Source organism: Augochlora pura, chromosome 10 (assembly GCF_028453695.1).
Source record: "Augochlora pura isolate Apur16 chromosome 10, APUR_v2.2.1, whole genome shotgun sequence".
NCBI classification, from domain to species: domain Eukaryota; kingdom Metazoa; phylum Arthropoda; class Insecta; order Hymenoptera; family Halictidae; genus Augochlora; species Augochlora pura.
In genome coordinates, this window is record NC_135781.1 from 15,538,015 (window position 1) to 15,552,484 (window position 14,470).

Here is a 14,470-nt window from a genome sequence, read left to right on the forward strand (position 1 = left end):
GCGCCGACGGGAAAATTCCATTTAAAAATTCATAAGATCAGCAATATTACAGCCTCGAATAAACATGAACTTCTGCTGTACTTATAGTTAAAGCGGCGTTTAAAAACTTAAAATCTACGTTAAAACTTGAACACCATAAATTATTTTAAATTACACACTTACTCGATATTGGTGTGTCATTATTCACTTCTTAAAATATCATAACACGCTTAGAAAGTTATCAAAATTAAGTTTTTATCACTCTGCATCGTCTGAATTATCAGTTTAATAACCGAATTTCGAAAGATTTGTCTCCATTTTCCCAAAAAGCTATTCGAATGCTAATTCCTGAGCACGTTTGGTCATGCGCACTTTAGAATCCAGATTCCACGGAAGCCTGTGGTCACAGTTAGCATTCTTCACGATTCAAGAAACAACATCCAACTTCTGAGAACAAGGATGACCTTTCGCGGTGGCCACAAAAAGCGTCAAATGCCAATGTCTCTAAAAAGAGTTCGAGGAAAGTTCAGCAGGGCCACGGAAACGGATCGAAGGAATTAAAAGTCGCGGAGCGGCGACAGTCGTAATGAAGCGGAAGCACCGACAAGAATCACGGTCTGTCTGGGCCAGGAAGCTTCCTTTTAATATAGGACACTCTTAAATTTCCGTCGCCACCGGCCGGGAAATAGAGAACGCGAGGAGCGAGGACGGCGACGGCGACGGCGGGGGCGCGGCACGTTCGGGTAACGACCGGTCGGGGGTCTAAATCTTGATAAACAGCTGCAAAGATTGTTAACGGTCTCCCATTATTTAGTGGAGAGGCCGAGTTTTCTCGCGACTCCGGAAGACCAGAGGAAAGGAAAGAATTAGAGGGGAGACAGCCGGAAAAGAAGAAAGAGTTTGGATGTCGGCCAGGTTTCGGCGCGCAGGGTTGAATGCTCGATCGCCGAAAAGAAGATCGTTTAGGGTTGCCCGGAGAGTACCGCGAAGTCCGTTTTATCGCGAGAATGATGGAAGCGGCCGCGTCACTCTATAGATTTTGCTTCGACTATGAAAGGGACTACTCGAGACGCGGGCCATCCACGGACCGCCGCGCCGATTCGAATGGACGTCAGGATGTCGTAGGCTGTACACTTTACGAGCGAGCGAATTCTTTCTTCTTGGCGCGGTTTAATATGCGACTCTCCGATGCTGGAATTTGTCAAGCGTGCGGCCGTTGTTTGCTCGTCCACAAATCGTGCCAAAACCGGCTATGCCCGAAGAACACTGCGGATTTCCAGTGTTCTCCGGGGCGAGCATATTCGCCCGTGAACGTAATCGCGATGCCCGTGCCACTCACCGTTGCCAACGCGGGCCGGCTACTTTCACGATGTCGTCACAACACCGTATTACCCATTAACGCGAAATACGGCGACTCGCATCGCTACGGAATGCCCCGTTTCGAAATAAACCCATTAGGCGACAGCTGGCCCACGCGACACCACGGAGCCCCGTCCGAGACGTCGGCCACGAAGTGACACAGCCGCCCGATTTCAAAAATTTCGTGACATTTAACGAAAAAATTACTTTTCCATATTGATAAGTATTCAATTTCATTTCAAAGATATTGATAAAATTGAATAAATACTCTAGTTACTACGAGCATTTGTATGTTATAAAAATCATACCTTCCTAATAAACAATCATATGATTTTTAATCATTACTGACAATAATAAAAATAGTAACATTAATTGATGCGTGACAATTCGAATAAATTCCCTACATTTGATAGAAAATAATTTGTGAACTGTAACAATCTCCGTGTTTTGGTAAAATAGCGTGTTTTCAATAACTGTTAAAATACAATGTTCCTATAAAAACAAATTTAGCAGTTCTAATTGTTTAAATACGACTGCGTTACGCTTCATTTGCGCGTTCGGGCGCGTGTATTCCGTAAAACATTTCACGCACGAAATATAAATATGAAAAAAAGTTTAATTATTAGTAATTCAAAATTACGGCTTTCTAATTATTTTTAGTGAAAATTTCATTGAAATATCTCCAATGGTTCAAAAGCTATAACAACTTGTCACTGAATTCTCCAAACGAACCATTGTATGCCGTATGGTGATCCGAAATACTGAAAACGTGTTCAGAAACGCTAAAAATGATTTTTCTCGTATGTTTATTTCAGCCATTGTTTCGAGGACGTATTGTTGTCCCTATGGTCGGTATTCGAAAAAATGATCACATTTTTATCTGTGTGGCAGTTGCGGCGTAAACAGTTAAACAATTGTCGCGAATAGCTTCTTTTAGAAAACATTTTATTCTATTCTGTGAACTGAATGATGTTTATAAAAGTAAGTAGAATATTCTCTAACATTATAAAAAGGTGACATTTCTATACACTAAAAATTTCTGACAGATTTTCAGGAGTGTTCTAAGAGAAACCTAAAGATCAAATTACATAGGAAATAGATTCAATGAATTCGTTAGTTCCAACATTCTTTATAACCTTTAAATCGCTTAATTATAATCCGTTACCTTTTATACAACATATTAGGCTTATAATAGTTCAATTCGATTCTACACTATCACTGCAGTTCGTGATTTAGCTAAACGTTTTAACCGTCTTAGCCCTAGTCTAATCTTCCAGGCTTCTAATCTAAGTCCATTTATTCTTTTAAAGTGTCACTTCTCTGTTTTCTGTAACAAGCAATTATTCCCGCTGGAATCGCCGAATAAGTAAAATAATATAAATGGTGCAATGTCTAAATAAATTCGGCTTCCGATCCTTATAGAGCAACACGCATTAGTCGATTTTATTACTCGTGGGTTTAGTGTTGCCGTGGCTGTATCGTTGCCAATCCGAACGAGCACCAGATACGATACGATATTCAAACCCGAAACGAGTGGTAGTGTTCTCGTTGAAAAGTATTACAAAGAGAATCAGCGTTGCTCCCGAGATCGATACGCCGCACCGTGTCCCAAGTATCCGTGTCTCGATATTCAAAGTGCACGATTAAAATGCATGCAGCTAAACGTTAATGAAGAAGACGGATCTCCTTGACCCGAAAGAGTTAATTACGCGAAGACTTGTCCCCGGTAAATAGACTTCACCGATGAGTCGGATACGGTGTTGATGCATTCGTATACTCGTCGACTGCAGTTTGCCGAGATTGTTCCGTTGTCGGCAGTTATCTACTCGTAATTCGATGCGGTCGAGTAATGGAAAAATAATTTGTATAGTTTGCTTGATATATCTGTAAACTGGACAGATAGAGAGTCGAGTATGTTTGCAAATGGTGATATCCGCGCGATCGTTCCAATCGTGACAGGTGTCGTTTAGATGATTGCGCAAACTGTGCAAGCACGATGCGACGTGTTTGCCGATTCACGTAATCGTAATCGAATGCTCAACTTGTTTAATTTATTCTGCCGTATGTTTATTTGTGACGTGTCACGCTGCGATTCGGAAGTCTATATTAACCGGAAGAATACCGAATATTTGGATCAAGCGAGTTCTGTTTTTATTTGACATGGAACGAATCCTGGTAAAGTGACGATAGGGGAACAGGGATATATGTATATGCATATAAATCTATAAGCGGCTACAAAACGGATGTATAGGAACAAATAAAAGTTGTTTCATAACAATTGTTACTACACGAATCCATTGTAAACAAAATTTACGTAGCGAGATTTATGACTGGCAGCCAGTTGAAAGCCACTATTTTTTAGAAGGCCGCTCAGGCTATATTTTCAGCTGTCTTGATTAGTATTGGAGGCCGGTAAAAGTTAATTTATGGCCGTGTGTTTAATCAGAAACGTGTAGACTTTAAGGGATCTCCCATTAGTTACAGTTTTATTTTAAATAAAAAATTAAAATATATTCAATGATTATTATACGAGTGCAGATGTATCAAAATTATGCGCGTATCTGCAAGTATTACGCACAGTTAATTTGAACTAATCATTGGTGTAATAGTAGATCTTATATAGGACACCAATTTACAATTCACAAATTTATTGTAAACTTGGTTTAATAGCAATTCCGACAAGTTGTATTCTGCTTTTATACTGTACTCTTACTATCTTTTGATTTACTCTATACAAATAATAATAATTATTATAATAAGATCATTATTATCAACAGAAATCTTCTCGTTATTATTGTCGTGTTTGTAGCGACTACCCCTTGAAAACTTAAACGATTACACATGTTGCACCTGCGTTTGCAACACGATAATACTGCTTTCTGTCAACAAGATTGTAGTTTTATTCTTGTTTGGTCTGCCAACCTTAGAGATTATTATTACGGTCCTACACTTCCCTAACTAAACCCGCACTATCCCTTCCAATTCATTGGAATGCGCCTACGAATGTAGAAATTAGCATAAGCTAACTCGGTTTAGTATCATCCACTGCAATTTCAAAGCATAATTAAGGGTCAAGGAGCACACCACATTGTCCGCGCTGTATCCGGATTAGACATTTAAAAATAGAGTCCATACCCACGTTAGGCGGGTCGTCTACGACAATGCGACTGCTAACAAAGAATATCCTTGGACGAGCGGTGAGGAGAAGCGAGAAGCGAGTATGTACTTACCTAGGAAGACGCTCTCGTCGATGTCGTCGGCGTACAGGTCGAGGGCAAGGTCGACCGCGCCGTCGGTGCCAGCCTGCTCGGTCTTCTTGGTGAGGTCCATTAGTTCGTTTCGTACCGCCGGGTGGCCCGTGGCCAGAAGCTCGGCCAACAGGGTCAGGTAAGACGAGTTGAGGGAGGTAGGACTGGTAGCACGTAGGCAGCCGGGCAGCCAGAATCCTAAGAGACCGTAGGGAACCACCGGTACCGCTCCGGTACTGACGAAGCCACCGTTCAGAAGTTCACCGCACAACATAGGTGCTGCGATGACCTCAGCTCCTCCCTCGTGACCTTGGCAACGCCTCGATGTCGACTACCTGCGTAAACAGATCCGGAGACGAGGGATTAATCGAAGCTGTAGGATTACTCGCTCCGTCGGAATCGAATTACGAAGAGGCGTTTAATCGTTTCAAATCGTCGAAGAGCTTCGTCGTCTCTTTCGACGGTGATCCGAGCTCTCTCCTCACAATGTGGCGCATTTTGCGACACAGACGGCGTCACTCGAAAAACGTAAGTTTTGTGCTATCAGTGTAGAAACGCTGTAGGATTATTATAATGTTATATGTTATTAGAAAATGCTAATTTAGATATTATCCACCAAGGATTGATCACAGAAATTTCTAAACGAATCAGAGTAATTTAATGAATGAACATGAAACTATTTAGTAATAATTTGTTATAGTGAACAATTCAGTTTGGTCTAATGTAAAAAATTATTGTCATTCATATATGATCAATGCTGTATCCAACGTGTAAATTTATCGTCATCATTTGATCCGTAGGTGAACATGTATGTTGCTGTATTTAATTTATGTTAAACCATTCTGTAACCTAGATATATTGTAATTATGAATAATATGAGTCATTGTTTCCTGGACGATTGAACTCTCAACATCATCTGATAAAATGAGGCGTCATGTTTTCAGGGTTGTATTTATTTTACATGTTGCAAAGACTAAATCTTTTTCAAATTCAAGAGATAACATTGTTTAAAAAACAATTCATTCGGTGTTTGAAGAAGTGCTCAGCATTGTGTAACTATTGTCCGATATAATAAATCCAGAAGTTGAGAGGATGACAATGTACAATTATTAATCGGAAAACAAATAAGACAATAATACGATAAAGCTAATCAAAGTGCTCCGCTCTATTGAAAAGATAAGTGAATTTGTACGATTTTATTTCTACCGATGCTATCTATTCAGATTACGCGAGGTTGCAAGATAGAACGAATGATTTGAAATCGGAGTACTTGGTGTCCGAACGTAAACCATAACGGAGAATCAAACAAGATAAGAAGGTGCGTTCTGGATTATAGATAACGTGGACAGCGTCCGATATAGGCGTGTAAGTCGCTATCACATCAAATGATACCGCCCACATGTAACATCAGCAGACTGTAAGTCTGCACAGGAAGTATCTAGAAAACTTTTTATGATGCATGAGATTTTTTGTATTAATATCTAAAGTCGCTGAGGTCGTAAAATGTGCTGCGAGGCGTCGAGTAACTCTTCGGAAGCACGTCGCCGTAACTCGAAAAATTCATGTAAAAAACATGTAGATGGTAGGTACTTCTCCACGGAGATGTAATACTAATGTATTTATTTGATGTGAGTGCAAATACTCTACGGACATTTCCAGATTTAATTCAGTGGAAGGGGTAATTACCAGATTATGAAACAATTTCCAAACTACAAATATTCTTGAAAACAATATTTCTCTCGTTGCGGTTCCTACTAAGTAGAGTAGCGTGCACAGTTGTTTATTTATATACAGTGATTTACAATTTTCCTAGAACATTAGTAAATATAAGGCAGTGCCTTTTTTACTTAATAATATATGTGCTATTAGATAGATATTTTTGTCTAGAATAGATCATATCAAATTCTAATTTATATTTTCTAAATACGTAAATAAATTGAAAACTAGTTACGCGTTTTCGACTTTATGAAATCGACGTGAACTGGTCTAAAAATCACGACTGTAATAGCCAATCATTTTTGCATATGTTAAATTAATAAGAATTGTAACAATTCATATAATTATTTTATATGTATGGTGTACGTTCCAAAGTTTAAGTACAGTTACGTTCAAACATATTGCAATTCACTATAGATTTAAGTTTGTATTGATAGATCAACTATTTTGTATGTCAGAAATGATTACGTTTATATAACTGTCTCAATAAAAGGGTTAATCACCGTGCAATATCCAGTCAAAACTCTAATTTTGAAGATATACTAGTAATTAATCATTTTTACATTTCTTTTTACGTTTCGTACAAATTCTGAACTTTTGTAATATTTCTAAAGTCTTTGTATGGCGATGATAGCAATTTATATGATTCGATTAAACGATATGTTCTTTTTCATCAAACGCGGGTAATTCTTGAAAACGTTATTCAGCAGATTTTACGCGAATTACCGAACTAAACGGAAGAAATTTTCGCTTCCCTCGTTCCATTCGACGAACGAAAAATAAAACGGCAATTTGTTGCATTAAATCCTTGCGTCGGATGCGCATGTTATTAAACAAATTTGATTCGGCGAAATTTCATGGTTCGGCAGCGGACGCATTAAAGGCAGGAGAATGGAAATCCAATTACAGGGTACGTGGATTTTAGCGCGAATATTTTTCATGAGCAGCTAATAGACCGTGCATTATTACACTTCTCGCCGCCGCGCACGGTTTTCGGCGGGGCTTCGCGTGGAACGAGGACAAAAAGCGTTCTCTTGTGCGGGGCTCAGCTTCCAAAGAGGAACATCGCGAACGTGCGCTGCGTTAAATTGTCCCGATCCCGGGTGTGGAACGTAAGGTCGTTACTCTTTCGGAATCCGGTCGCGCGACCGAATAATATGCCGCAACGAAAGGCGGTATGCGCCGTTGAGAACAAAACTTCGGGACCATCTGCATTACAAAAGAGTTGGCACAACGCTGGACAACCGAGGAGCCGGAACAATGCGATCGCGCGCTCGCACGGTTTCTGCACAATTATCGTGAAACGCGTGCGAACTAATACCCAGCACACACTCGCGCTCGATGAAACACAAGGCCAGTTGGCATAATTCAGAAACGGTGCACAGGACACGAAGACGGCGACCGGTGGATTCACTCGTAAAAATCGATTACGCTTGGTTCCCGTTCCCGATCTCGCCTCGACGCTCGCAAAAAATTTGACGCTTCGCAACACGTGCTCCGATCGTAAAGTTTCAAGGGGGAACGTGCGAAATTGAACCCACCCGTCATCTTTCCGTGTACACCGGCCTAGTTCGATATACCATGGGAAGAAACTTCCGGCCGAGGAATCACACTTTCGCGTGGAATTTCGCCGATATTCGCTCGCGAAAACACGCCGACGCCGACCGTTCCGGAGAGTAACGCGACAACAGGACGGAGCAAATCGACTACGATCGGAAGAGAAAACCAGATGCCACCCAATGGACGCTGGGACATTCCTCCGGTGCCGGCTACTTGCAGCCGTCGTGCACAAGTGACGTCACTGGTGGTTCACGTGGGCGTGGGCACGCCGGATGATCTCACGTTCGCCGAGCCGCGTCAGGGCACTCGCTGCAATCCGTTGCGAGATCGATTCTTCGATCATGCATTGTTACGAATGCAGGCATCTCGAATATTTACGTTCACATCGTGAGACAAATGCGGTTAATTGTTCGAGGCATCCATTTATTTGTACGTATCATCGGCCATGACCGGAGTGCAGATTTTACGCATTTATGGCAAAATTGGGTGAATGGAATTTAAGATAGTGGAAAAATTAGAAGAATTTGAACGTACCAATGTAGAATTTTTAATCTATTACAACGACTAAAAAAGTAACTAAAAAAGTAGCTTGCTAGTTAATTTCTTCTTCTTTCAATCGATGTAAACAATTTTTATTTTACATAAGAATCTACAATGTAGTTATGATAAAAGTCACATTGCTTTTCGAATATCATAGGAATGAATCATAGCAAAAATGGGTTCTTACGGGAATTTATACAGATATTTCCACACAATTCAATAGCTGTCCAGTATTGATAACGTCATAAATATTTTTAAATATTAAATTAATTTTAGAGGCACGCAAATGGTATCAAATATAGATGCCTTTAGATGCAAGTGTCAACCGCTGTACCAAAAAACAACCACTCGACAGTATCATAATAAAATGTTCCTGTCTCGTCTGACAAGAATCATGGTACACCATACCATAAAGCGTGTGAGCGAGGTATCCTATAACCGGTTCAAAGCCATTTATTTGTTAGATTCTTAGAAAGGGCACTGTCCTATGCTTTACAATGTCTCACGATTATAATCGAAATAGCGGAGATTATCACAGTCTTCTGAACCTTGCAAAATTTCCTAACCATCGCCGCTAAAATAATTTAATTCAGAAAAATAATTATATATGTAGTTAAGTATTTAATGATAATACAGTTTTTTAAACTTAAAAATTAATGCAAATCGCGATCATTTTTACCTAGTTTTCAAGAATGGAGCTCGGACGCATTGCAAACATCGTGGCTACATCAAATTATTACAACAACGATGTTAATAGTTATAATAATGAATTGCAATAACAGTAAGTGAGACTAAACTAGGATGGATCAGGAATATATAATAATGGAAGTTCTGAAATAAGAGTAAACGAAAATAATAATGCATGAAATGATAATGATACGTCAATCGATAGCAGCGCTGTTACAATATCTTTTGCACGCCCATCGAACACCGTCCTAATAATGTTTGAAGAATGGATATTGTAATAATGAGATATTGTTGTGCTCGGGAAACGCGAATAATATTGGTAACGTGTAAAACCTGTAAAAAATTATGGAACACAAAATTTAATACGCGTTCATATTGCGTTTAATTTACTAGAAACATGAACGCAGTAAAAATATTGTACCTTAACTTCATTAATCATAACAATGCTCGTTTCACGACAATCTTTACTGCTCGAGAACATTTATCTTTTAGAAGCAGCACAATGTCTGCATACTTCGTAGTAATAAAGCAGTTTAAAGCTTTGACTCATGCGATCCAGTTCGTTCACGATCTATTCGTTTCCTAAGAAGAGAAAGGACTGCGATGAATCATTACGTATAATATCCAGAGCTGTTTGATACATGCAAAATGCGACGATGATCGCAATCTGACATTTAATATTTGAATAATATAAATCTTGTTAAGAATTATACAACGCTGTAGTCAATTTTATGATACGAAATCGCTACGAAATTTGAATTCATGAAGATCTGCTATGTATTATTTCGCACGGCGGAGGAAATGGCAGTTACTAAGAGATTAACACGTACGTCGCCCACAATTAGACACTAAAATCCCCACATAATTAAAGCAATTTAATTAGTTAAAATAAAACTAAAAAGTTTACATTTATCATAGGTGACGCCATTAGAACTCTATCGCATTCGAAAAATCATAGTCGAATTAATTTTGCTCGAATATATTGCAATAAAAATAAATTTTCAAAATTGGTCAGAGATTAATGTCACCCAGATATGGGTGGCGCGGCGACGAACGTGCTAATGAAGACTCGGACTAGTTAGCTATATCGGGGAAACGTAACTTTGATAAGAATCTTTTTATAATCGCCGTACTCTGAATTTTATTGGAATAGGATTTCTTCGCTGCAGGAGATAGTCTCAGTGGAATAATTAAAGCAGGAAATTATTTCGGAAGCCTGAACACCAAAGGGTCACGAAGACTGATTCGGTACCGTACGATAACTAATAAGCTAATTAAAATGAATAAAATCAAATATAAAAAGTTAATTTAAATTTTCGTACATGTCATTCAGATCTATTCAAAGATCAACGCATTTAGAAGAAGTAAACTAAGAAATATGTTGGATAAATTAACGAATCTAATTACAAAGCAATCTAAACGTACTCTGTTATATTTTTGTAAAAATGTCCGCCATCCAAGCATTGAACAATTACGAAGAACAATACGCTGCCAAGTGCCAATGATCTGGCAACAAGATGTTTCTAACAAATAGTATTTACTTCCCCACAAATTCCAATACAAAAAATTATGAAAACGTGCGTGATATCTTGATTTATGGAATGTTAATATGTTTGATTTCATACAATCTTAATTCTTGAAATAACGCTAAAATATTTTTGGCCCGAGAAAACAGGTTCCCGCCCACTGCAGTGCACTGGTCGCTGGGTCTCGAATGCAACCACGCGCATCTCTCGCAGATCGTTGGTATAGTAAGCCTTGCCAGATCAGAAACGAGTAATACCATGGGAAATGATCCGCCGTTAATTCGATCGTCTATGCACGGACTATCTGCGACATACATATTTCATGGGTATGCCGATTACACTGCGAGAAATCGCTGTGCAGTTCGAGTTCCAGAAATTCCTGATCGGAATTTCGAACGCGTTCAGTTAGCATTGGCGTACCGCCCCCGCGTTGACGTAATCAAATTGATAATTTTACACGGCATCATTCCGGCGGTAACGATATTCCAATTGGTCCTTATTTCAATTTCATTTCCCAAAGGATCCCGTGCTGATCGATTTTATTTTGAAACCAGGAATTTTCTGCGAATCCCCCGACAACTTTACTGCGAAGATTTATTGAAGTACGAGGATCCCATCTGCAATACTCGGCGCCGCGAAAATTACAGGATATAGAGCAGACATGTAATACAGTTTGCACGATACACGACCGGAATATATAGTCGATATTACGGCTTCAACAGACAACTGCAATTCCTCGGTCGTCTTTCGTTAAGTCCGCATCGGACCTGAAACGATTATTCGCCTCGAAAATTGGCAGAACGTTCGACGTAGACGCTCAATGTTATCAGAGCGACTTCATTTTCCAGAAACACCCGTTGTTACGCCGCTGTAAGACGCCGAGTTCCAAGCGGTGGAACGCGACGTTTTACCGTGTACTATTTTCACGAAAAAGCATGCCGTGCATAGTGTATGCATGGACGGAATATTCTATCGAGACGACACGCGACGCACCGTGGGTCTGCGTCGAAGCTGTTCATTTGCCGAAAAATCAATTTCGGTATTTATCGAACGAATGATAATGTTTTCGAAGTGTTTGTCATTCATGAATATGGAATTTAAAGATTTAAAAATTCTTATTAAAACATAAGAATGAAGATAAACATTTTACCGACAAAAACGTTACTTATTTTCTTTCTGATACTCTGGAGAACTTACTTAATGTTATGTATCAATTGTTTTCAACGAATAATATTGTTCTATAGTGAAATTGAATAGTTTATTTGATAATACAATATCCAATGAACTAAAAAGAAATCTCATAGTTTCCCAACTTAATGAAAAAGTTTTTGCAATGTAACCTATAATCAATTCAATCAATTCATTCGATTATTTGCGTATATTTTGTTCTGAACATAGTAGATATCATTTTTAATGAAATTCATATACCACTACTTTAATGTGTGACAGTGTACGCACAGTGAATAGATTTAGTAAATAAGGAATAATTGATCACTAAACCGGATTAACTTTTAGTAAACTATAGAGCAACGACGGAATACAAGAAAAACAGAATCATCAAAACACAAAATACGTACGTAAATAGAAATTGATGAAAATAATAATTGGAAAATTGATAGATTAAAGCATAATTAATTATTAATATCAATCAAAGTTAGTAGCAGCTTGCCTCGAATAATATTTGATGGAAATTTGACGAGCGATAATTAATTAAACACATGTGCACTTGAATTGTCGTTAAAGCTGTGAAATGCTTTCAAACAAATAATTATGGATTTAATTAGGTACATAATAAAATAAATAGAATAAAATAATAAAAGGTCAAAGTTTTTGTAGGACTTCAAGTATTATCGGTCAGCTTCTACGAAACTCTTTGTACAGGTTTTCCTCTGGGACTAGGCTCTCAAAGGGTCTTCAGGGAATTTTTCGCCAGATCATGAGTAATCCCGTAGCTATCCTTTGAGACTTTAACGGTTCTATGAAGAAGTTTTCACGTAAAGACTCGAAGATTCCCGCTTGGTATTTGCTTCAAGTTTCAAATGTTCCCCGCAACGAGTACCATCCAATCCTAAAAGACCCTATAGACAGATTTCCTGCAGTCATAGGTGTTCCTCGAAGAACTATCCTTGTCCTATCCTTTCCGCCATTTGAATACCCATTAGGTCTCAGAAGTCTCTTGCGAGAACTCGATCGGAAGCCTCAGAAGTCCCTCGGGTGACCTACCCTTAAGTTCCTAGAGGTTTCTTGGAAACTTCTCTGCTTGAGATCTCAGAAGCTCCTGCGTCTTTCTCTAGAGACTCAGAGACACTTTGAAGGGCTACATTCTACAGACTCACGAATGCTTCGAATGTCTGCTGCTTTGAGTACGAGCAGCATCAAAAGAAACCTCGCGACCTCATACAGATTCCTGAAGGGAATCGAGAACATAAAAGTCCTTTGCGATAGTTGCTTTTAAAGGTTTAGGATTTCTTGTGCGATCTCTACCCACACTCCAAAGAAACACTCTCTAGGGATTTAAAAGTTTCTAGTGTTTCGATGGTTCTATTTGGGTCATTTTCTTCAAACATTTTTCCAACAACTATAGCCTTGGTATCATATAAAATAACATTTATTACACTAACAAGAGAAGTTTCCCAAATGTCCAATTAGTTTGTAAATAATAACGATTGGAAGTTACAGTATCCCTTATTAATTTATTTTTCAAGTTTTTGAATCTATTCCGAACAAATGACCCTTGTATTAGTTAGTAGCAAGTGGGAAACGATAATACAATCGTCGGTTTTTCAAAACTAATTGTACATCTAGAAAACAAGCCTTGTAAGTATTCCACTTGCTTGTAAGCAAATGAGAAGTCGAAGGTCGAATAAAATAGTTCAAAAGCTGTAGTTTATTCAACGTAGTGCAATGCTGACTTTAATAAATATTTTGCGAGAAGTGGTTGCATCGTTGGCGGGGTATCATAAATTTTCGAAAGCATCGGATAGGCGGTATCGCTTCGAGCAAATAGCATCTTCACCCTACAAGTTTCACGCTCGCTAAAAAGTAGCAGTGCGGCGCAGTGAAACAAGATCGCTGGGCTCGATCGAGGTGTGCAAAATTGATAAGCCGGCAGCGATTTAAGTTGAATCGATAACAGGGTTAAAACTTACGCAGCCGAAATTACCGTGCACAGTCTCGAATTCCTTTTCCCCTGATTGCACGCAATTCAAGTAACGTTCATGACCGTCGAATTACACCATTACCGGGTCGAATGAATCATGACTGTCTACGAATACTGCTACACCGGTACTGAGAAGTTTGTTGATAACACCGGGGTGTAGGGGGGTTTGGAGGAAACCATCGACCAGGAGCGGTAGACGAACGGGCGCCGTGACCACCTCCGTCCCCGCACCTACACCGCCGTCCTTTTATTCAGCAGCTTATCCAAAACTGGAACAGCCCCTTGCTCGGCCAGAGAGCACGAAACGTATGAGGACTGAGCACGAGATATTCGTTCCACCTTCGCGGCCATTCATAAAACAACCTTAAACGGAGCTTTTAACCACTAAATACAGTCTGATTTATTACGGTATCTACGTGCTCCGCCAAAAATTTCACGGTCCGTTTAATTCATGCTAAAAAGAAATCATTGCCGTACCAAATTATCCGACCCACGGCTTCGCGTAATTATTACCGTCGTTTATACAGCCTGTCCCGGAGTCTGAGCTATAGAAGGTGATCCCACGTCATAAAGTACCATAAAAGTAAGTAACATTTCCTCGTTTCAGACTTTGTTTTTGCATTTCACAACTTCAATGTACAATGGGGACTCCATGTTTTCCTTATCCGTGCACTTATTTTTATTTATAATCTGCG

The 14,470-nt window shown here is 39.2% G+C and overlaps 1 protein-coding gene across 6 annotated transcripts in view; it reads right to left on the minus strand.

The window, feature by feature from the left end:
• LOC144475568 (protein Fe65 homolog) overlaps positions 1 to 14,470 on the minus strand; it is a 290,011-nt gene that overhangs the window by 198,421 nt on the left and 77,120 nt on the right. For 5 of the 6 annotated variants that reach the window (XM_078191587.1, XM_078191583.1, XM_078191581.1 and 2 more), the window contains exons 1-2: positions 13,765 to 13,901; positions 4,569 to 4,921 (exon numbers count right to left, since the gene is read on the minus strand). In XM_078191587.1, coding sequence (XP_078047713.1) covers positions 4,569 to 4,860 — 292 coding nt within the window. In that variant the 5' untranslated portion in view covers positions 4,861 to 4,921; positions 13,765 to 13,901. Of the gene's footprint in view, positions 1 to 4,568; positions 4,922 to 13,764; positions 13,902 to 14,470 lie in introns of those variants that run through there. The other variant, XM_078191582.1, reaches the window with a different exon arrangement.